At 38.1% G+C, this 25,834-nt stretch overlaps 1 protein-coding gene across 1 annotated transcript in view; it reads right to left on the bottom strand.

The window, feature by feature from the left end:
• The window catches only part of TASP1 (taspase 1), a 302,109-nt gene that overhangs the window by 29,244 nt on the left and 247,031 nt on the right, over window positions 1-25,834 (bottom strand). The window contains exon 12 of the mRNA XM_003788007.3: window positions 17,959-18,066. Coding sequence (XP_003788055.1) covers window positions 17,959-18,066 — 108 coding nt within the window. The remainder of the gene's footprint in view (window positions 1-17,958; window positions 18,067-25,834) is intronic.

Below are 25,834 nucleotides of genomic sequence, written 5' to 3'. Positions count from 1 at the left end.
GGTCAAAAAACCCAAAAACTTCTTTAAAACTTCCTGTTTAAAGGAGGAATGACAACTAAATACAATGTGTCACTTTGAATTATACCCTAGACTTGGGGGAGGTGAGGAGAAATGCTATACGGTACATCAATTACTGACACAATTGATAAAGTTTAAAAAGGGACTATGAGTTGGACCGTAGTATTGTATCAATAGTAAATGTTATCATTTTGATAACTATATAGTGATTTTTAGAACAATGGCCTGTCCTTAATAAGTATACATTAAAGTATTAGTAGCAGAGGAATAAGATGTCTCCACCATGCTCTCAAATAGTTCACAGGAAAAAATGGACATGTTTAGGTGTATGAGGAGGGGTGGGTGAGGATGTAAAAACAAACAGAAGAAAATGAAACCAGTAGGTGAATCTGGAAAAAGGAATCACGGGTATCTCTTGTCCTATTCTTGTAACTTTTCTGTTAACTGTGAGAAAAAGTTACATCTATAAAAATTTATACAAAAAATATAGACAAAACTGTCACATTCTAGTACATACCTTCGAAATTCTGATTTCTTAAAGACAGCCTAAAAGGTTTGATGTACTTCAACACAAATTTCAAAATTCTTTGATAATAAAACTACATTGCTCAATGCTAAACCCTCTGTCCTAGGCCATCCATCTGTTTTTATCACTGAGCTAATTAAGCCTGATGAGAAGTGTTTGAGTTGAGACACAACTGTGGAATCAGTGATCTTGACTCTGAAGACGCTGCCAGACATGTGGGAAAGAAAGAAGCAGTACGGGGCAGATGTATCTGAGCCATTCCTCAGATACATGGCTCATTCCCTCATCATTAATTAAGTATCAAACCTGCCAACCTGCTCAACAGACGGTCCAGTGAAGAGTGCAGGAAAACAGCATCACGCGATGAAGCAAGTTCCCTTCACCAGATGTTTTTCCTTCCACACACATTTGCTTTGAACTTCAAAAATCTTGAAATCCAGAGCAAAAGTCTGAGATATTCTAAATTGTTTAATACAGCAAAGGCACTCAAGTCTTACTGAAGTTCTTAAAGTAGTAACAGTAAATTGTATTCAAATACAAAAGCAAGTCATTTCTAAAATTGTACTTTCTCCTCATGCCCCAAATATTAAGGAGACAACTGCTAAGGAATAAGCCAAGAAAAATACATGGAAACATAGAAAATGTAATCATGAAAGTGATGGATAAAAATAAATGTACTTTATTTTTTTAAAGACTTTTTCAATGATTTTAAAATGCATTATTCTCACTATCAATGTAGTCTTTCAGAAAATGTAATATACATAAAAAATTGGGCTTACAAAAGAAGAAAATGCTGATTTCATTAATAATTTTTATATTGAAGGGTTTTCAATAAGGTTTCTAAATGAAGAGTTTAAGGGTTCTTAAAAAAAGTAACTCAATGTCTAGAAATCTATTCTTCACTGTTCTCAAATACTCTATCCCCCTAAAAGGTGAAGCCACATTATTCCTTAATACCAACAATTCAGGCTAGCTTGAGAAACTCAGAAGGAACTGTCTAGGATTGAAATTTTAGAATGTTTTTGAAAAGAAACTATTTTGTTAGTTTTACTGCATGTACAATACAAGTTAATTTAACAAATTACTTTTTAGTAGAGGCCTTCAGGAAAGCAGGAGAGGAATACTGAGAATCAATTGTGCCAGGCACTGTCTTTTCTAGTGGAACTCAGCAAAGACTAGGTAGGGGACATAAAGCTCAGAGAAGGGGGGGCGGCACCTGTGGCTCAAAGGAGTAGGGCACTGGCCCCATATGCCAGGAAGTGGTGGGTTCAAACCCAGCCCTGGCTAAAAACTGTAAAAAAAAAAAGCTCAGAGACAGGAAGTATCATGGTTTAGTTTGTTTTAAAAAGTGTACAAACTGGAAATTCAAGCTGGATTCTTGTATTCCCAAACCTGTGGTTCTCCATTGTTCTATTACTCTGAAATTTACTCAGAACCAGTAAGAATGAATAACTTAAAATTAGTGTTATATATGAAAAGGATTAAATTCTTTATAAACACAAAAAGACCACCAAACATCAAATACAAACACCAAATGCAATTCTTAAAACATTTTAAATCTCTCTTAAAGAAAGCTTAATCCAGAGGCCTTAAGAAATGACCAATATCAATATTGGTCAGAATATTGGTAGAATATTGGTAGAACCTTGATAGCTGACCACGTTCTTACATTGAAGGTTAAGTTGACCTAAATGTCATAGACCAGACATGTACCACATATATGTATCATTACAGCAGGCCTTCTTTCTTATGTTGATCACCACCTTATATTGACCAGCTGTTAGATTCCTGGGTGGTCAACTTACAGAGGTTCTACTGTATTTGACTACATTAAAAATGCTTATAGTATTTCCTTTTACCATGTGAGGAAAGAAAGTCAAGAGATAAATGACAAATTTGGAGAAATATTTGCAATTCATAGCATAAACAAAGGGCTAGTTTTCTTAATATGTAAAGATCTGCTATAAATCAATAAGAAAAAGACAAATATACAGAAAGAAAGCAAAGATATGAACAAAAAGGAATATGAATGGCTCTCAACATATGAAAAGATGTTCTGCATTATTCATTCTAAAAGAAATGCAAATCAAAATTGTAAGATACTATTATTCAACTATCAGATTTCAGATATTAAAAGGATTAAAATAAGATTGTGTTAGCTGGGAGTGAAAAAAAGAACTGGTTCAAACAATGATGGTGAATGTGGCCGTCTGGAAAAACATTCTCATAATTCATGGTAGTTATGTTCTATAATGTTGGTGAACACTGAATTTGCACACTGCTCTTAGGAGATACAAAGGGTTAGGATCTTACAAGCCTCTGGTCACAACGCTATCAGTATGGTGAGCCTAGTTCCTTATGTTGACCATGTCTATATGTGTATTTCTTATTTTATGCATGTTTCTGTTTAAAGAAAAAATTTAAAATATGTATGTTTACAAATTACTAATTATGTACAAGATTTCCTTATAATAAAACACTAACCAAGAAGGGTTTAGCATTTTCATGATCCTGGGTAACATGTCCATAAATTTGTTTGTTCACCACTGTGTTGGGGCAACTTTTAACAGTAAAATCATCAACGAAAATAAGAAAAAGGTAGAGAATGTGGCACTGAATAGACAGTGAAAAGGGCATGTTTGCAAGAAGGCAGAGCATCACTTTATTTATCTCAGCTGGGAATGCGCACATCAGGCCATTCACCACTCCATGCAAGTTCACAAAAGACTACAAAAGTACCAAAAATACTGGTTTGGGGATTACAAATAAATTTTAGCCAGTAGGCAAATTAACAAATACAGATCCCAGAAGAATGAGGATTGAGTATTTATCCAATAACATCAGTGATACCTAGAATTCTATAATTTGTTTCCTGATTTTGAGGAATATGAAACTAAAAATTGAAGTTTAGAGTAATAGTATTAAAAATGATTTTAATAATACAGCAAACCTACTTCATAATACTGAGATTTTTCCATGTATAATTATACACATGGGGGACCATAAACTCAGGCAACATGCAAGGCAAGTGAATGGCCTGGACTGACACATCCAAGTGCTGCCTGTAACAGTCCGTGGTGTGATCAAGCACAAATTTATTTCTGTTTATAGAAGCTCCTAACCTTTCAGTAATGACCATTTTCCTTTGGTAGTGGCCAGTAACTGTTTATACACTCAACTATTAATTCAAAAAGGCTTATGTTTTTTAGGAGGCCAAACTCCAGGGATCTGTGAGACAATCAGAAATGCCTAGAACCATGAAAAGATCCCCATAAGAACATATTAAATATCCATCAAAATAAGCTTCCAAGTAGCTCTGATACGTGAAAAATGGGCACAGGGATTTGGCAGGATTCTTTTCTACCAAGTGACTTCTCGACACATCATGTCATTAAGCACTATGTGATAAAAGGTCCATAGTACTGATCCTATTCCAGAGCCAGAGAGTGGGTTAGGTGAAACGGAACTACATATGTGCTCTTTGATAATGATGTGCTAATGCATTATAGGGACCGGATGGACTTGTACACAATCTTGGAGGCCAGCCTTCCCAGAAAGTTGTATTTAATGCTTTGGAACAAATTAATTCACCCCTGGGTATAATACCCAAGAGTGATTCTACTTCAGGCCCCATAGCGCTCAGCCATAGGAGGCAATCCTCAGCCCTAGTGCAAGACTTTGCCCCTGGTGGCATTTAAATCTCCACCCTCACCAGTAATATTAAAGCTGCAAGCTACCCATAATGTTGTGCTTCCCCTAGGATACTTTTTCTTTCAAAATCATCCACACATCATCCTGTTTAAATTAAGTCAAACAAAACAAATTTTCCTTGCCAGGTTGCAAGTAAGGTTTTTCTATCCAAATGGATTCTTTTTTTCTGACCAGAAAGAAGCCCTCCACCACCACCATCCCCTTAAAAAAATACATTGTCCTCAATTGTTGTTAACAACCCCCAGCTGCACTGGCTCCTGTACTCATTTAAAACCTCTCTGTTTGGCTTCACATCCCAGACTTTCTTGCAAAGAAAACAGAACTCTAAAATCAGAACCGTCTTGGACTAGGCAGTTGCCAAGTTAGCTGCCACTCCTTAGCCTTAGGTTGAATGGCATACCCTAGGACTTTTTGCAGTGTTTAAGTTACTCTTTATTGAATAAAGAGAAATTCATTTTAAATGGGAAGAATGAAGAACTATACATAGCCTCCTCTTATCTCTGTCGATTTTTCCCCCAGGAGGGGATTCATTTTTATTCACTTACACACACAGTGTGTGTGTAAGCATCCTATATTCAAGGATGCTTTATTGTCTTGACATAGAATCCTTAAAATTTGGATAATGTGGCTCGGCACCTGTGGCTCAAGCGGCTAAGGCACCAGCCACGTACACCCAAGGTGGCGGTTCGCATCCAGCCTGGGCCCGCCAAACAACAATGACAGCTGCAACCAAAAAATAGCCGGGCGTTGTGGCGGGCATCTGTGGTCCCAGCTACTTGGGAGGCTGAGGCAGGAGACTCGCTTGAGCCCAGGAGTTGGAGGTTGCTGTGAGCTGTAATGCCATGGCACTCTACCCAGGGGGATAGCTTGAGGCTCCGTCTCAAAAAAAAAAAAAAATTTGGATAATGTTTGGCCCATTATGGCCATGAAATAACGTTGAGTTGGTGTGCTTCCCTAAAAACCTTTCAGCACTGAACTGTCTGGGGAGCAATGGAGACAGAGTTCTATAGAATTCCAGTTATGCTAAGCCACGAACATAATCATTCCCTCTTTTCAAGACTCACTCAGATTTGTTGAAGACTAAAGAAGGATGCTGACTGAAAAGAGAAGGATGTGGATCAAATAGTAATACAAGCCCTGAAGGACATTTCAATTCTCTTCCTGTTTTATCCTTTTATTGTATTAAAACTGTCAGAAATAGGGGACTACTAGCTGGGACTTGGAAGTTCTCTGGTGAATAGAAAACCATTCAGTAAAACAAGTTTTACTGAAACATGATTTTATTCATTCAACAGTTTTTTAATGATTTATTTCATGCTAGAGTGATCTCTATTACCTTTGGAACAGACGAAAACTGACTATAAAATTTGTCAAAATGTTTTCCTGAGAGTGTTAAAAGAACTACAGCAATACATGCAAGAATTACATAATCACTAGAATTCTACTCATAAATCTTTATATTCTATGTTTTAGATAAAAAAAACTTTGTGGCCCCAAAATAATAATTATTGGTTATATATACTTAAGATAAATAAGAAAAGTATACATAAACATCTATTTCCCATTATTAAAGAGTAGATTACTGATATATAAAGGAATAAAAGTTTTGCTATAAAAAGTAGATTATAGTTACTTGTAATCAACATCTCTGTGCTGTAAAAATGAAAACTAATCCCCAAAATACTAATCACAGCACTATTTCAACATACAAATGCTATTCTCAATCATTGAAAGGTTTAAAGTTTATCATGTCTGCCTTATTCACTTTGCATGTGAGTTACCTAATTTTCTTCTTTCTGTCTGATCCTTAACGAAGAACTAAAATGCCTGCCAATCTTTTAAGACCATAGTGTGGGTGGAACAATTCCAAGCATTGCTGAGGCACTAAAGAAATAAGCTTCCAAACATGATAATGGACCAATGTATAGAAAAATGTCTTAATTCCATTTTTAAGATAAAGTTATTAATGTCAGACAAACCTCAATAAGTACCTCTTTTCAACTACCAGCATTCAAGCTAATTTGCCTTCCCTTTGATGGTTGAACCCAGCAGAAATGCCTAGTCATAAGTGCTCACAGTGGCATGTGCTATGTAGTGGAAATAAGTGATATTGCTGGTGCCCTAAGAATGAAGTTCCTTTGAAGTTCATGTGTTTATATGGGCTTGCCAAATTTATAATGCCAGTAAAACCCAAAGGAGGTTTAGAATTTTAACTTACAGTAAAATGACCTTTTATCTTTTTAATGTTCTAGGAAGCAACAATTCAATCTAACATTTTTTATTTTTAAACCACAGCATGTTTTGGTAACAATGACACAAAAAAAATATTTGATAAAGAACTTAGCCTGTTCTGAAAGGGAGATAAAATGCCACATTTAAGTTCTAATTAGCAAATGCAAAACCATTTGATTTGATAAAGCTAAAATGATAAAGGAACTCATTATCCTTTTAGGTAATTATGTAAGAAAATGCAAAAGTTCTCATAGGATAAATCATATGATATGCCACTTATATAAAGTTAAAAATCAAGTAAAACTAACCAGTGTATCATCTAGGGATATACAAATATGTGAAAAAAGCTTTAAGGAAAAATAAGGGGTAAGCGGAAAGTAAAAAATGGGGAGAAAGCAAAGTAGTAGGATCATAGAGGTCCACATGAGGGCTTCAAAGATATGGGTAATGGGCAATGTCTTAGGCTGGGCGGCAGGTCCACAGGTGTTCTTTTTCATTACTATCCTTTATAACTTACAAATTTATTACATCCTTCTTTTAAATATATGAAACATTTCATAGTAAAAAATGAAAAAAAAAAAAACCAGGGATAAAGAGGTAGCTGAACAAACACAGAGTGTATCATGTACCAAAGTTAATTATCAGAATAATGAACACATTCTTGGAGACCTAAGAATCTGCAGCTATTCTCTGAGTAAGGTGGGGTTAACTTAATGGCAAAGTAACAATCACCATGTGTGCTCATCACATAATCAGGCTCTGGATGAATTGGAAGTCTGTTTAGGATGAAGGGCTCTAACACAAGCTTGGCACAGAAGCCACTGGACAGAAACATAGGCTCTTTTACCCCCAAGACCCCATATGCCTCCTATTCCTAATTGTTAAAGCTTGTCCTTAAATATATGGAGTCTGTTTCTCATTGATAATCATACATACTACTTCCTACTGACCACTCCAAGCAGAACCACTGAACATCACAGGGTCTATCAGACTCTCATCGCTGATGGGAGGGGTGCAAGGTACAAAAAAAAGAAATGCATCCATATATTGAGATGGGCTGTTTATGCTACATATTTACATACACTCTAATTAATTGTATCTAATCACAAGTTTACCATGGTAAAAGATCTTTCTTCCATTGGAAGACGTGATGTGCCTTTGTTTACACATTTATTAAACACACTACATACAGCAGCTTCAATAAAGCACTTCTGTAGAGGCCTGGAAAACACATGTAATTGTACTTTAGCAGGTAAAAATATATTGGCTTTTTTGTTCCTCTAAAAACAGAGAGAAAATTAATTCTTTTCAGCTGTTTCATTCCAGGGACAAGCATTTGCTTTGCGTTAAATCAGGGATTTGTAGGCCAGGCTTTGTCAGCATCTTATGATCTGAGGGGGTGGGAGGTGGCAGGATGGGTGTTGCAAACATGTTCGCATCCAAATTGTCCTTTTTACAAGGCTCTTTGCAGAGGCTGTCTTCTGTGATCCTTTTAAATTGTCTCCAAATCTTCTTGTTCCTAGACACTCATCATTATCCAACATTTCCAAACCATATTATTTGTTGTTGTTTTTTTCAAGAGCATATGAAGATATTTCTAGTGATATTTCATTTTTTTGGAAGAGTTGTCAACTTCTTTTAAAATTTCTGCTAGATAACCAATAAGGAAACTCTATCTGGCACCTATTTCATTCATTCAACAATTAATGGGAGCCTATGAAAGTTAGCACAAAGCAGATGTAACACAATCTCCACCCTCAAACAGCTCACAGTCTGGTGGGGTGATTCTTAGAAGCAGTGGAATTTTCTAATGTCAACATACTTCAAACCTCTGGAACCCACTGTAGGTGTCCCTAGGCGGTCAAATACCTAAGATTTATTCCTCTCGAATAACTAGGTTCAGAAAAAAAAAATCAATAAGAAGTGCTGGTTTAGGATAAGGGGTAGAGAAAACATGATTAGGGTGTGTAAGGGAAAGTGTTATAAGGAGTGTCAATTGCATTGTACACTAGGAGAAAGGGCTTCCAGAGGATTTGATCCCAATATATTTCTAATATATGCAATAGCATGTGTACTGGGGACAAAAACATGATTCTCTGGAAGACCATGCAAGTTGGAGTGGCCAGAATGTGGAATGCTGAGATTGAGAGAAGGAAAAGAAGGATTAGTTGGGCTCCATGAATATGTACAATTATTATCTGTCAATTAAAAAAATAAAATAAAATTGGAAAGGGACTAGGTGGAAATAACATTGAAAGGTCAGATGGGGAAGGATGTTTGTTTATCCCTCAAGTTAGGTAGTTTCCATCTATCTGTAGAAAATTCACCAGCACAGGTCAAGGTATGTGTGCGTGTACTCCCTGAAAAATTAAAAGTAAGGCATGAGAGCAATGGTAAGAGATATGTTTTGGTTTTACTTTAGCATACACAGAAAGTTATTCAACATTTAGCTTAGACATACAGTAAACTAATTATATATACTGATGTCATTCTTACATTGATCACTTATCCTGGGATTAGTGTGGCTCTGCAAGTCAGTTCTCATTATGGCCTTTCTGCTTCCAGGCAGTTGTCTTCTTTGCTGACTGCCTGGTTTGGGACCCATAGTTAGGTTCTCTGGGCCAGGTGCAGATATGTTATAGACAGAGAACACACACAGGTGACAGTACAAATAGAGGAGGAGAGCCTAGAGGTAGAGTATAGGACACACTGAAAAAAGGGTGACCAGGGACTGCAATATAAGAAGGCACTGATCAGTGAAGAAAACTGAAATCTGAAAGAGCTGCCTCAAGATGCAAGAAGCACTTTGATTGTCATTGTAGTTCTTTAGCCATACTAGAGGGCCATTTGGCAGTGAGAACTTTAAGAGATTTATTAGTTATCTACTGCTACATAATAAATTATCCCAAAATACGGTGGTTTGAGACATTTATTGTCTTGCAGCTTCTGTGGGTCAGAAATTTATGAATGGCACCATTGCATAGTTCTTTTGCAGGGTCTCTCATGAGATTTCAGTCAACATGTTGTTCAGGACTTGCTGTTATCCAGAGGCTCACTCACATCTCTAGGCTATTAGTAGGAAGGCCCAGCTCCTTAGGAGCTGGATATTAAAAAGAGGGTACAGATTTTTGCCACATAATGCTGCTTGAGTATTCTCAGAATATGACAGTCTTGCCCAGAGTGAATGATCAATAAGAGAGAGGAAGGAAGAAGCCACAATGCCTTTTTGACCTGATCTCAGAAATTATACATGGTCACCACTGCTATTTCCTTGTCCATTGGAAGTGAGTCTCTAATGTTCCACCCACAGTTAAGGGAACTGAAATTAAGCTTCTTTCTTGAAGGTAAGAATATCAAACTATTTATGGACAATACACCTGTAACAAGGTCACATGAGAGGATTCTGGAAGTTCCTTCATGCCTGAGATTTTCCAACTCTACTCATGAATCAGTAAGCAAATGATAAATCTCAAAACTGTCCTGCTCTTTACTCATATTACCCTGGACACAGCCCACTGGGGCTCTCGTAACTGATGTATTTGTCAAGAGGAGAGGCTCAGTAATTGCTTTAGGAAACTCCATCCAGTGGCAATGGTATTTAACTGAAACTGCATTTCTGATGTAACGGGAACATTATTTATGATTTTGAGAAAAGAAAGTAGACACAGAAAGAACTACAGTAGGAGACTGTCTTTATTATACTACTCTTGGGACAAAAAAAGTGATTGAACGATATACACCAGTTAAGGGTTTTTTTTTTAATTTTGGAAATTGTTTTTATTTGGATGTGTGAGAAAAGAAGATTTCTGAGCTTTCCTGGTCACTAGATATTACTGATCATCAGTCATGAGGGAGAAAAAAAATGATAGGACAGAAGCAGCCTCCCAACAGCCTCTCCCAACAAAATCAGGGTAAAGTGCTGACAACAGCTGCCACTTGGATGGCTCCACACAGAAAAAGCATTGTAAGATCACAGGGAATCAACATAAGATAGCAGGAGTGGACAAAAAAGGAAAATAACAAAAGAAACAGGTGATGTGGAGATACATATTCCAAAGTAGAGACTATGTACAAGGTGTGCTATGAGATCTGTGCTACCAGGAGGCCTGAAACATCAAGGGGCTGTGTTGGTCTGGGGACTGACCTGAATTCTGTACAAAGTTATCTCACCAGACAGTGGGTGAGGAGGGAAACGGGAAGCAGCTGGAGCCCTTAACTATTGGGTTCTCCACACCAGGCCTGCAGTGGATTGAGGAGGGAACAGATCATCTTGCAGGTTCTCTGAGCCATACGCAGGGACCTGAATCCAGGCACTTCCTACATAGATTGCAGAGGGATCTGGGCCCGGGAACTAGCAGGGGCAGGGCTTGGTAGGCTACCAACTATGAGGAGATAGCAAGTGACCACCCTGTGTCAGCAGGGCCAGAGGAGCACAGAGTGACCCTGGAGCTATAGGGACCCACCTCAGCCCTGCCAAACACAGCTTCCAAGTGGTCCTAAAAAACCCATGTGGTTCAGCCTGCCACACGACCAGCTCAACAAAAAAGACCAGATGGTTTAACACAATTCTTCAAAATCTTCAAAGAAGAATTGGCATGTACATTGCAGAAACTATTCCATAACATTGAGATGAAAACCCTCCCCACTTTACTCTATGAAGCAAATATCACCTAGATACCAAAACCAGGAAAAGATATAACAAAAAAAGAAAACTACAGACCAATATCGCTAATGACTATAAAATTCTCAGTACACTCTTACCAGACAGAATTCAGCTGCACATCAAAAAAATAATTCATCATGACAAGGTAGGCTTCATCCCTAAGAGGCAAGGTTGGTTCAATATACACAAATCTATAAATGTAATTCACCACATAAACAGAGGAAAACAAAGATCATATGATCCTCTCAATAGATGCAGAAAAAAGCACTTGACAAAATTCAGCACGTGTTCTTGATAAGAACACTTAAGAAAATAGACATAGATGGGTCATCCTTCAAAATGACAGAAGCCATCTATGCCAAACCCATAGCCAACATCTTATTCAATAGAGAACGACTGAAAGCATTCCCACATAGAACAGGAACCAGAAACTATTCAACACAGTGCTGCTGAAAGTCTTCGCCAAAGCAATCAGATAAGAGAAGAATATCAATGGTATCTACATGGGGAAAGAAGAGATAAAGCTATTTGTCTTTGCTGATGATACAATATTATACCTAGAAACCCCCAAAGACTCAATCAAGAATTGATTTTGAGATTGATTAATAAGTACAGCAACGTCTCAGTTAACAAAATCAATGTATGCAAATCAGTTAACTTTCATATATGCTAAAAGAGTCAAGCTGAGAATCAAGTCAAAGACAATATTCTTCACAGTAGCATAAAGGAAAATGAAACACCTTGGAATATATTTTAACAAAGGAAGTGAAAGATCTCTATAGGGAGAACGAGGAAACATCGAGAAAAGAATTTGCAGAGGACCTAATCAGATGGAAAAGCATACTATGTTCACAGATTGGCAGAACCATTATTATCAAAATGTCCATACTACCCAAAGTGATTTACAGATACAATGAAATTCCCATTAAAATAACCAACATCACATTTTGCAAATCTTGAAAAAATAGCTTTATGTTTCATATGGAATCCAAAAATACCCGGAATAGCTAATACAATCTTATGTAATAAAAACAAAGCTATAATCTAGTTGTTTGTACCCTCACATTAACCTGAAATTAAAAAAAAAAATAATAAAGAACAAAGCTGGAGGCACACTTTACCAGCCTCAAAGTCAGACTTCAAGGCTATAGTAATCAAAATAGCATAAAAAGAGAGACATAGACTTATGGATCAGGACAGAGAATCCAGATATGAAACCATTCTCACACTACCATCTGATCTTGGACAAAGCAGACAAAAACATACATTGGAGGAACAAATCCCTATTCAATAAATGGTGCTGGGAGAATTGGATAGTCACATGGAAAAGACTGAACAGGACCTAACCTCTCACCACTCACAAAAATTAATGCATAATGGATAACAGACTGAAACCTAACACAGAAAACTATAAGAATTCTAGAAGAAAATATTGGAAAATATTCTTATAGATATTGGATTAGACAAGGAATTTATGATGAAGACCTAAAAGTAATCACAGCCAACAATAAAAAATTAATAAATGGGAACTGATCAAGTTAAAGAGTTTCTGCACAGTCAAGGACACATTCAACAAAGCAAACAGAAAACCTACAGAATGAGAGAAGATAAATCATATTTGCATACCATCCCATCTGATAAAAAACTGATAACCAGAATCTATAAAGAACTCAAACAAATTGATAAGGAGAAATCAAATAACCCCATTAAAAATTGGGCAAATGAAATGAACAGAAACTTTCCTTAAAAAGAGAGACTAATGGCCAAGAAACATATGAAAAAAACGCTTAATATCTCTAAACCACCCTAGCCCAGTGAGAATGGTTCATATCATAAAAGTCCCAAAACAACAAATGCTGGTGTGGATGCAGAGAGAGAGGAACACTCACACCTTACTGGTGGGACTGCAAACTAGTGTGGCCTCTATGGAAAGTAGTATGGAGATTTCTTAAAGTGCGTAAAGGGTCTACTTCACCATTTGAGCCTGCAATGCCAGCAGTAAGTATTCACCCAAAGGAAAAAAAGACATTCTACAAAAAAGACACATGTACTCAAATGTTTACAGGTGCACAATTCACAATTGCAAAGATGTAGAAATAATCCAAGGGTCCATCGCTACATGAAAGGATTAATAAAATGTGGTATATGTATACCATTGAATCCTATTCAGCCATTAAAAAAGACAGTAATCTAGTATCTTTAGTAACAAGCTGGATGGAATTGGATACCATCCTCCTAAGTGAAGTATCATAGGAATAAAAATACAAATACCACATGTATCCAATACCAAACTTGAACTAGCTGATCAATACCTATGTGCTCAGATGGAAGCAAAACTCAATAAAATTCAAGTAGATGGGAAGGGGAGAAGGAGATGGGTAAAATCCCACCCACTGGGTACATTGCAAGGGTACATTGCACATTTTCTGGGCGAAGAGCACACCTATAACTTTTACTTAAAATATACAAGAGCAAATTATGCAACTAAAATATGCATAACCCCATAACATTCTGAAATTTTTTATAAGAGGAGCCATGAGATTATGAAGATATACTTTCATGAAGTCTAAAAAAGCAATAAAAGGGAAGTAAGTCATCATGGTCCAAACATAAGGCAAATTAAGTTGTGGCCTGATATGGAGCAATTGATAGCGCAGGAGAATCCACTTGATCTCGATATTTGCAATCGTCTCTTTTTACGGGCAGAAGGTATGACAAATACTTTTCTTCATTGTAAGTGGAATTTTCCACTACTGGGATATGATATTTTCAATGCTGGTTATTAATTGCTACTATTTTGAACTAACCTCTAATCAAAGCGTAGAGACCAGCATAGTGATAGGACAGAATGCAGACGCTAAGAGCACAATAACAATAAAGGCCTGGGGGCTAGGGGTTGAGATGAGGTATAAAGGAAGGAAGAAAGGAAGAGAAAAGGAGAAAAGTGCTATGGGGCTTGAATGTTTGTCCCCTCTAAAACTTATGTTGAAACTTAAGTTTCAATGTGTCACTATTCAGGAATGGGGCTTTAAGAAGTGACTGGGTCAATTAGGACATGCATAGACTAATGGGTTAATGGATTAGATTAGTAGGTGATTATGGTAGTGGAACAGTAGTTTTATAAAAAGAAAGACCTGAGCTAGTATGCTCAATCCCTTCACCATGTGATGCCCTGTTCCCCAACTTGGGACCCTGCAGAGAGTCCCCACCAGCAAAAATGTTCTCCCCAGATGTAGCCCCCTTGACCCTGGACTTCTCAGCCTCTACCACTATGAAAAATATATTCCTTTTCTTTATAAATCACCCAGTTTCAGGTATTCTATAAGAAGCAACTGAAAAAAAGACTAAGACAGGGCATGAAACTTCCTTAACTTACACAGTTGAAGGGGTAATGGATAGTTGATAAATATATAAAGTTGATGAATTGGAAAAAAGTGTTAAAGTTAAAATAACATTAAAAATATTACTTCAAGCTGGGCGCAGTGGCTCATGCCTATAATCCCAGCACTTGGGAGGCAGAGTCAGGTGGATTGCCTGAACTCACAAATTCAAGACCAGCCTGAGCAAGAGTGAGACCCCGTCTCAAAAGAAATAGCTGGGCATTGTGTTGGGCACCTGTAGTCCCAGCTACTGGGGAGGCTGAGGCAAGAGAATTGCGTAAGGTTTGAGGTTGCTGTGAGCTGTGATGCCACGACACTCTACCAAGGGCAACAAAGCAAGACTGTCTCAAAAAAAAAAAATATTACTTCAAGTTAGAACAGAACTCCAGCAAAAATCAGGAGGTAACAGGAGTGAGATGCGATAGGAGCTTCTTTTTTTCCTTCTTTTTTTCTACAGCAAAGAGTCACAAGTTACAATCAAGAAACAGAAGCAGGAGTACATTCTACAGAGTGAGGGTGTTTCCCACAAGAATAACCAGAACCAGAGACTGACTGGTGGCTCTGGGAATGGAGTGCACGTAGTAACCATGTCTTCTTTCCTATTCTCCTGTACTGTTCGAATTTGTTATCTTATCATATATTTAACATCTATAATGTTAAAAAATTAAAAAGTCCATGTAGTAGACTCTGTAAATTGACATTAGCCTATGTTCAGCAGGTTTTCATATGTGAATTTCACAAACATTAATCTTTCTTGTTAATTTTAACAAATGACAAGATTTCACTATTTCTAAATTGGTCCTTTAAACTTAATGCTTCTCCATGAGATAAAGAGTAGGAATCAGTTTACTATTGGTAATAAAAACTATTGAACATGGGCTAACATTTTATGGCTTATCCTTAAAAATGTATTTTTTAACCACCAAAAATGAAAGGATTAACCAAAAATACCTTACAGTTTTCAGGACTAACTCAAATGGGCACATGTTCAGGCTCAGTAAGGTACTGTGACACTCCTTCCTAGGAATAATCCATGAAGCAGTTTTCATAACTCCCTCCACACCCTGCCCAAATACTGCAGATTATTCTTCTTAGTTTTTATGGAAGGCCTAGGTACAGCCTTGGCAAATGCTTAAAACCAACTCCCTGCTATCTAACTGTGGAAGAATATTCACAGGATTCAGCAATGATTAAGATGCCAAAGAAGCAAGCTACTATTTGTCTTAGTTTAACAAAAAGATGGCTATAAAAGGGGCGGTGCCTGTGGCATAGTGAGTAGATGCCAGCCCCATATACTGAAGGTGGTGGGTTCGAACCTGGCCCTGGCTAAACTGCAACAACAAAAAATAGCCAGGTGTTGTGGCAGGTACCTGTAGTCCCAGCTACTTGGGAAGCTGAGCAAGAGAATTGCCTAAGCCCTAGAGCTGGAGGTTGCTGTGAGCTATGATGCCACAGCACTCTAGCAAGGGTGACAAAGTGAGACTTTGTCTCTTTAAAGAAAAAAAAAAGATCTCCTTGGGGCAACATAGGTGCTAAGCATAATGGTTAGAAAGAGAGAGACTTTGGCAAGAAGAACAGGTAGGTTGATGGAGTCCAGGAGTTGAAAAAGACCTTTTATGTAAAAGTGCACTTTTTTCTTTGAGGAATGAACAAGGACATTTTATGAAAATGCTCTGGGCTTCTGTTTTAAAAAGCACTTTTTAGACATATAAGAAATGCTGACTCAGCACCTGTAGCTCAAGTGGCTAAGGTGCCAGCCACATACACCAGAGCTGGCGGGTCCAAATCCAGCCCAGGCCTGCCAAACAAAAATAACAACTACAACCAAAAAATAGCCAGGCATTGTGGTGGGCACCTGTAGTCCCAGCTACTTGGGAGGCTGAGGCAAGAGAATCTCTTAAACCCAGGAGTTGGAGGTTGCTGTGAGCTGTGATGCCATAGTACTCTACTGACGGCAACAGCTAGAAGCTCTGTCTCAAAAAAAAAGAAATGCTCAGTCTTCTATTTTATAGGTTTATAGAAAGAACCTCAGGATATGAAAGGACTTACACTATACCAATCATACAATGTAGATCAGGCACCATCCACACTTTCTGTAAGGAAATTTATAGAAGGGTTGAACTACCAGTCTCTGTAGATAAACTATAGTGCTTGTATATAAAAAAACTGAAAAATGGATTAACACACTATACTATATCCATACAACAGAATACAACACAGCAATGCAAATCACAAACTCCTAATACATGAAACATGGATCAATCTAACAGGCTTACTGTTGCCTGAAAACTTAACAAAAATAGTTAATTTACATGATAAATAAAATCAGGCAAAATTAACCTTGGTGTTTGAAGTCAGCATAGTGGTTAACTTTGGAGAGGATAGAGACTGGGAGGGGTTAAAAGGACTTTGGGGGTTGTGGTACAATTCTACTTTTTTTTTTTTTTATCTGAGTTAAAGTTACTTGGGAGGGGTTCACTTTGTCATAATTCGCCAACAGTTGTAGTTATGATGCGTGCGCTTTTCTGAATGTATACTTCAGTTAAAAAACTGATTTAAAAAAATGAAATATAGGATCCCTACCATAAAAAAATAACATAAAGGAGACCATATGTGTCACCTTTACGCAGATTTTTAAAAAGTATCCCCTCTGGATGTATGAAAAAGAAAAAGGTAAGCCCATGGAAAGAGGCATCCCATGAGTCTCTACCTTTACAAATTGAGGGTGGGCTGGGTTTCATCTCCACTGTTGTGCTTGGCTACAAACAAAACTACACATCTGGATGGACATCACGAATCTGCAGAAACACTCATTTGAGGTTGATGCCTGTGGCTCAAAGGAGTAGGGCGCTGGCCCCATATACTGGAGGTGGTGGGTTCAAACCTGACCCCAGCCAAAAACAACAACAAAAAATAAACAAAAAATCCAAAAAACAACACTCATTTGACTCTTTCTCACCACAGCTTTATGAGGAGGACAGGGCTGACATCCTTCTTTTATAGAGGAAGAATGACCAGGTTGGTAAGACTGATGCACAAAGGCATCATAACTAATAAGCCATGGAGCTAGGACTGCCTGCTAGGCCAGTAGCTCTTTACATGGTTCTGATTCCTTTTTGGGAATGGGAACAGAAAGAAGCTTCTATGTTACGAGGTTAGGGGTCATGTCAAATGCTCTGTAGAATAAGGCAAGGAATATTGAACTTTAATAAAGTTCCTAGGTTCTAAACCCATTTGAAAAATATTCTCTAAGCATGTACTTCAGAATGAACATTCATCTTGTACAGATCAGTAGAATAGAGATGTTTGGATATCAATAGAGAACCCTGGCCCCCTCATAGCTTACAATTATTGACTTGAGGATATAAATCTTTTCATTTTTTCTTTAAAAAATTAAAGAGAAAGACATATGTATATGATCAACTTACCTAGAAGTGTCTGCTTATTTTGGGAGGAGTCAGCCTCTGAACATCTGCACGACCGGAGAACAATCACTCCACCAAGCACGCCGTCCTCACTAGCAAGGAAAGGTGAGCCTAGGCAGAAGAGATTAGTGGTCATTTCCCAGTGAATTCTACTTATTTAATTTTCAATTTTCATTTGATTACCAGAACAAAATGTGGTATGAATAAGATCTTTAAAGATGCCCATTTCCTAATCATCACTGCTCACACCTCTTATAGACTTCATGGCAAAGGCAGGCTCATGCCTAAACAGAGGCCATTTGGCAAGGCAGTACCAAATACTGCCAGGAAGACATGATTGGGGGATGGACTATGTCTTATTATATTCAGAATAGAATCACTACCAGATTAAGGACCAAAACACAAATACAGGGAGAAATGCTCAATGACTCCCTTAATCAGCTCTTAGGGATCACTTACCAGGCTCTCCTTGTTGTCAGGGGCACACCACCAAAAGCTTTGATTTACTATCTTAAATTTAATTTTAAACAATAAGGCACAAACTTTTTGCAGATATTTTTAAATGTTCCTGATGGTTTTCACAAATAAGGGTGAAACTCTATTTCTCTTATGAAAGTTTGGTGGTTAGAGAGACTTAGGCCTCCTTGAGGTCTCACATACAGAAACATTGTAAGCATTTCAAGAACACTACAATTTAAAATCAATCTCTCATTTTTCTTCCCCAAGGATATATCATCCCCAAGGATATATATTCCCAAGGATAATCTGACTTAACAAGTGAGTACATAGAGAACAAATGCAAAATTAACCCACAAACTGTCAAAGAAAGTAGTTAACAATAAAAACCACCTAAATTGGATTTGTGGGGGAAGCTTCTGGTTAGACTTAGTAGATTAAATATATGCACTTACATCCACTCTCTCCCAACTCCCAGTAAACTGAGGGGAAAGGAAGAAAAAAGCCATGATCCAATAAGGCCAGAGAAGGCAGCAGATGAGAAAAAAACTGAACTTTTGGAAAATAGTAGAAAGACGGACAAGTAGTTGCTCACCTAGCAGACAATAAAGCTGAAATCTAAGTTTGCGCAGGGATGGGGGACCTTAGAAACCAACCCAGTTTTGCCATAAAATGCCAAAAGGATCAGAAATTGGAGGTTTCAAGTTCCCTTGAAGGAGGAGTACAGGGGAAGAACGAAATAATGATGGCTGATTGAAAGCATCCAAAATATTGCTCTATAGGGGTTGACAAACTATGACCTGTAAAGGATTTGGGGGCTTTTTGTTTTGTTTATTTTGCATTTTAAAGGGTCGTTTTTAAAAAGGAGGAAGAGGAATAGCCTGCAATGACCATTATGTAGCCTACAAAGCCTCTTTGCCAACCTCTGATCTAGCACCCAGATTCCTGCCATTCCTGCCTAGAGAGAAAGTTACTCTTCCCTAACCTTGAAGAAGTCAGAATACTTTCTAGAGACACTGAATCAGAGAAAATGGATAGTTGGGGGCACAAGTCTTAGCCCAGAAAAGAGGTTAGACACTGAAAATAAGGAGGTGAAGTGAAGAGTCTTTATGATGAAGAGTGAAAACAATGACTTCTAAGAACGCTAGAAATCAGGCTGATATCCTCCAATCAAGAGAAGAGATAATTCCTTTCCAGTAACCCAACATCTTAATGGTAAAGATCTATTTGAGAGACCCTAAAAAAAAAATAACTTGTCCTTGCCTTGTGGTGAGGGCTTCTAGATGACAAATGTGACTCATACACAAATAGTTTTCAGTTTAGCTTCTTGGTATCTAACCACTACAGAGTACAGATCAACCTAAGATCAATAATATCTGGGACACAGCAGAGGAAGCGGAGGCAAGATGGCAGACTGTAGCCAGCTTTCTACAAAGGCTCCTATCCAGAAGGAGAGTTACAAGACAGAAGTTTAGCAAGTAAGCTGATGGTTTGGAGCTGAGCCAAGAGAGAAGATTGAAGAACGCACATCAACCCTACTGAGGCGAGCTGTGACCCCAAAGATACAGGCAAAAGTACAGAATCCAATGCCAAGCAATGGGAGTCCCTTCCCCCATGAGAAGAGCTCGCAGTATACTTCATACAAACAAGCGAGCAGAGTTCAAACATCCTCCCATTTTATCCCACGGGAGAGACCCTCTAAAAACCAGACCTCCTACTCCTACTGGGGTACCATGGCACTCTCCTGCCAGGCATCAAACTGTAAAACTGTTCAAAACTGTATATATTCTCTATCTGCAATATTGAACTCCCAGCACTCCCCTCCACTCTCATCCTGAGGTCTGGAAGGCTGTCCCCCATGAAGTCCAGATTCTCAGGCATTTCTCAAGAGGTGTGGATGGGGCAGAGGCTGTTTCTGGTCTGTACTGATTCTGTGGCAAGGGAGTAAGGAGAGGACGGTCAGAGGGAACCACACTGGAGCAGCGGTGCCCCAAGGCAAAGAGCAGCAGCCCCAGCAGCGGAAACACTAAGGCTCACACCCCTGAGGCTATTCCTGAGCCAGAGCACTGCTTTACTGAGCCTAAGATGCACCCGGCCCTCACGGGATCATAGCTGAGACAAAGGTGGCAGGCAGAGGCTGGAACTGACAGCTGAGAGGGAGCTCTAACCATGGCTGCCCCTACACAAACTACAGCTGAGACTGGGTCTGATCTGTAGGGACAGAAACAAATTCTGTGAAGTTGTTCTGTCCTGTTCTGCCAGCAACATCGATCAGGGGCAGGGCTGAAATTGAGTGAACTGCCCCAACCTCCATTAAGCATCTGAGGTTGTCAGGCCTCTGCTACCCCTGCTGGATAGTGGCAGAGAGCAGCAGCCTGGCTCAGACATAAGTCCCACTGTGACTCAGGTAGTCGTAAACCACCGGAGCATCTACTCATTGGAGGGAACTGCGTTACAGGCCTGTGGGGTTACCAGTGACTGGGGGTGATACAGATGCAAGGTGGGGAAGGAGGCATCTGCTGGATACCCCTGCTGGATAGTGGCAGAGAGCAGCAGCCTGGCTCAGACATAGATCCCACTGTGACTCAGGTAGTCGTAAACCACCGGAGCATCTACTCATTGGAGGGAACTGAGTTACAGGCCTGTGGGGTTACCAGTGACTGGGTGTGATACAGGTGTAAGATGGGGAAGGAGGCATCAACCTTCCCAGACTAATTTACTTAACGGGTGGGTCCTTCTGACCTCACGGAGCACCAGAGCCAGTCACACTTGAGCTGCCAATAGACCCCTGCTATCTATTGGCTGAAGACCTTTTGAACCCTCCCACCTGAGACCGATACTGACTGGGACAATTGATTTGGACCTCTTAAACTGGGCCAATCACCCAAGGACTATCCAAAGTGGTACCCTGGGTGTGTGGTTGTGGGAAGATTTGATTTTTCCCTTTCCAATTATTGTCTGTGGGGGTGGGGTGACTTAATTGCTGGTATTTTTCCACAGCTGAGACTTCAACCCAGAGTAACTGATTTACTAGGGTAGAACAGAGACCAGCTGAAAACAAGACAGAGCCACTTAGCCCCATCACACCAAGCAGGCCCCCAGTTTCTCAGGCCATAGCAGTGTACAGGTCCTTGGCAAAGCTCTAGGGGAAAAGGTACAGACACCAGTCCCAGCTTTTGGGCAAAGGGCTAGTTAATCACTACTCCTAGAGCCCCCAACCCAACTTCTTATCTCCTCATCTAGCCAAATGGTGTAAAATAAGCGCGGGGCAGAATCTGCAGAAAAACTCTGGTAACATGAATAACCAGAGTAGATCAAACCCTCCCTCCCCCAAGGAAGGATGAGGCAGGCACAACTGAAGATCACATTCATAAACATATGGCTGAGATGTCAGAAATCGAGTTCAGAATCTGGATAGCAAATAAGATCAACAGAATGGAGGAAAGGAGGGAATGAGAATTTCAAGGAATTATTCAAAAGATGTCTCATGATTTCAAAGACAAAATGACCAAAGATTTTGACACATTGAGGCAAGAGCTTGTAGCCCTCAAAGATCCGAAAAATACAGTAGAATCCCTTGGTAACAGAATGGAGCAGGCAGAAGAAAGGATCTCTGACATTGAAGACAAAGCTTTTGAATGCGCCCAAGCTCTCAAAGACAAAAAGAAATAGAGAGCAAAAATGGATCATTCTCTCAGGGAGCTCTGGGATAATTCGAAGAAAACCAATATTCAACTTATAGGAATCCCTGAAGGTGACGAAGTTGCTTTACAAAACACAGAGGCTCTTCTCCATGAAATTATGAAAGAGAACTTTCCAGACATGACAAGAGATTCTGAAATTCAGATAGACAGTTTCAGAACCCCAGCACGACTCAACCCGAATAAGATATTCCCTAGGTTCATCATAATTAACTTCACTAAAGTTAATATGAACGAGAAAATTCTGAAAGCAGCCAGACATAAGAAAACCATAACCTACCTACAAGGAGAAGAATGTTAGAATGACTGCAGATCTCAATGCTGAAACCTTTCAGGCTAGGAAAGGGTGGTCATTGACTTTTAATCTCCTAAAACAAAATAACTTTCAACCCAGGACCCTGTATCCACCTAAACTGAGTTTCATTTATGATGGAGAAATTAAATACTTTAATGACATTCACATGTTGAAGAAATTTGCCATAACTAAACCAGCTCTCCAGGACATTCTCAGACCTATCCTCCATAATGACCAGTGCAATCCTCCACCACAAAAGTAAACAAACTCAGAAACTTTTGATCAAATTCCAACTTCTACAGTGGTAAAAGGATTAAAAATGTCCACTGGACTTGTGAAAAACTCGATACCCAAAATTTTACCAGGCTTATCAATATTCTCAATCAATGTGAATGGCTTAAATTGTCCTCTAAAGTGGCACAGGTTGGCTGACTGGATACAAAAACTCAGGCCAGATATCTGCTGCATACAAGAATCTCATTTTACCTTAAAAGATAAATATAGACTCAGGGTGAAGGGATGATCATCTATATTCCAGGCAAATGAAAAGCAGAAAAAAGCAGGTGTTGCAATTTTATTTGCAGATACAATAGGCTTTAAACCAACGAAAGTAAGCAAGGATTAAAGATGGTCATTTTATATTTGTTAACGGTAATACTCAATATGATGAGATTTCAATTATCAATATTTATGCACCCAACCAGAATGCACCTCATTTATAAGAGATACTCTAACAGGCATGAGCAACTTGATTTCTCCCAGGTCCATCATAGTCGGAGATTTTAATACTCCTTTGGCAGTGTTGGATAGATCCTCCAATAAGAAGCTAAGCAAAGAAATATTAAACTTAGCCATTTGGATTTAACGGACATCTACAGAACATTTCATCCTAACAAAACTGAATACACATTTTTTGTCATCAGCCCACAGAACACACTCCAAAATTGACCACATCTTAGGTCACAAGTCTAACCTCAGCAAATTTAAAAGAATATAAATTATTCCATGCATCTTCTCGGACCATCATGGAAAAAATGTTGAACTCAGTAACAACAGGAATCTGTAGACTCATACAAAAACATGGAAGCTAAATAACCTTATGCTGAATGATAGCTGGGTCAGAGAAGAGATCAAGAAGGAAATTACCAAATTCTTGGAACAAAACAATAATGAAGACACAAGTTACCAGAACCTCTGGGATACTGCAAAGGCAGTCCTAAAAGGGAAATTTATAGCACTGCAAGCCTTCCTCAAGAGAACGAAGGAAGAGAAGTAGTTAACAACCTAATAGGACATTTCAAGCAACTGGAAAAGGAAGAACATTCCAATCCCAATACCAGCAAAAGAAAAGAAATAACCAAAATTAGAGCAAATTTAAATGAAATTGAAAACAAAAGAATTATACAACAGATCAATAAATTAAAAAGTTGGTTTTTTGAAAAGGTCAATATAATAGATAAAACTTTGGCCAACCTAACCAAGAAAAAAGGAGTAAAATCTCTAATTTCGTCAATCAGAAATGGTAAAGACGAAATAACAACAGAGCCTCGGAAATTCAAAAAATCCTTAATATTATAAGAAAATTTATTCTCAGAAATATGAAAATCTGAAGGAAATTGACCAATGCTTGGAAGCATGCTACCTTCCAAGACTTAGCCAGAATGAAGCTGAAATGTTGAACAGATCTATATCAAGTTCTGAAATAGAAAAAAGAAAAAAAAAATCACAATGAATACAGAAAAATCCACGGTAAATAAAATATCAAAATTTTAAATATATAAAAAAATAAAACTGTGAAAGTAACTTGTTTGTATTTTATATTGGTACTTTCATAATTATAGTTTTTAATTTTAAAAACTTCAGTTCTCCTAGAGTTTATTTTGGTGTAATGACTGCAGTGGATACAACTTAGTGTTGTTTCTTAAAAGGTCAGCCAATCACCTAACATAAATTTGTTGAAAAAGTCATCCCTTATGCACTGAACTGATATGCATTTTTAATCACATACTAAATTTCCATATGCATATGTACCTATACCTAGATTACCCTTTTCCACTGATGAATTTATTACATAAAGATTCTAAATGGCTTTAATTATTTTAGTTTTATAATATATTCTGACTGGGCCAGTTTCATTTCATTGTTCATTATCTTCACAATTATTATTTGCTACTTTCCAAATAATATTGATTTTTCCATATTATCTTGAAAATGTTTAATTAATAATATTCTTGCTTTCCACTCTTAATTGTGATTTTGCTTAAGAGTCATGATGTTATAATAAATTTCTCCCAGGGAAGCCTAAAAATAGAGTCAATTATATTTTTGACACTCAAGATGGCTGAGGCCACATGGTTTCTGGACACAAAAATGTGAGATGGTACCCTGAAAATAAAATATGCAAGCATACTTCTACCAATTAAAAAAAATATTTTATGCCTTTGATCAATTAAGTCTTCTGAGTACAAACTTAGTAAGAAGAAATAAATTCTTTTTCACAGTCAGTTCTTATTCTGGTGACCCATCTTATCTTGTTAACCATAGGCAATAATCACCATCCATATTATTCCTAAGTCAGGAAAATCATTCTCAGCAACCCTCTGCCTATTCCCATAAGACAGGACAAAAAGAAAACAAAACAAAAACCCTTCAGTTTTAACAGAGGTTAAAAGGCAAGCTGTCTGTGAATGAGGCTGAAAACCCTAGACTGGCACATTTTTAGGCCAACCAATTACATCTATCTGAAAGACTTCATTGGGTTGCTGTTTAAAACATGTACAGTAATAAATTTTTTTCTTCTAGGTGGATAGAGTATTTGCTCATTATGTTCCAGATCCACGTGTTTGCTTACATAGCACAGTCCAAGGCACCAGTGCTCAAGAGCAATGAATTCTGCTTTAAAAGGACCATGCAGGTGTCTTTTATGAGGACTTGGTAAATGAAATCAATATGACCAAATAATATACGTGAGCATCTAGGAGTACCCAGACTGTTTCAGCCAATCACTGTATAAAAACCCTCAAAGGGCATCAGAATGCAAAGAACATTATACATTCATGTGTTGCCATTTGTTATAAATGTTTCCCTAAGTTGCTCTTTATATAGTATATCCAGTTTTGCGAGCAAACTGTATTTCCTTTTACTATGTAAGGTCAGATCTTATTCACCATCTACAAGGAGTAGATGACATTGAAGCCAGTCAATTCCAATGTACAGTCAGTTTAACATAGCTCTGTGTGCTCTCATAAACTTTGCCTTTATAAAAATAAATAAATCTATTTTATTGTGACAACAATGATTTGCACAATCTAATGGGAAAGCCTGATAAGATGGTGATTTTTAATATTCCATTTCCCATCAAGATTCTGGATCCTTAAATATTTTTTACTTTATTATTATATTGAGAGGTTATAATTTTATACAATTA

The sequence above is a fragment of the Otolemur garnettii genome, unplaced genomic scaffold (assembly GCF_000181295.1).
Source record: "Otolemur garnettii isolate 467f Iridium unplaced genomic scaffold, OtoGar3 scaffold00025, whole genome shotgun sequence".
Classification (NCBI taxonomy): Eukaryota; Metazoa; Chordata; class Mammalia; order Primates; family Galagidae; genus Otolemur; species Otolemur garnettii.
The sequence above is the reverse complement of the archived record's forward strand: the minus strand, read 5'-3'. Positions and strand labels throughout refer to the sequence as shown.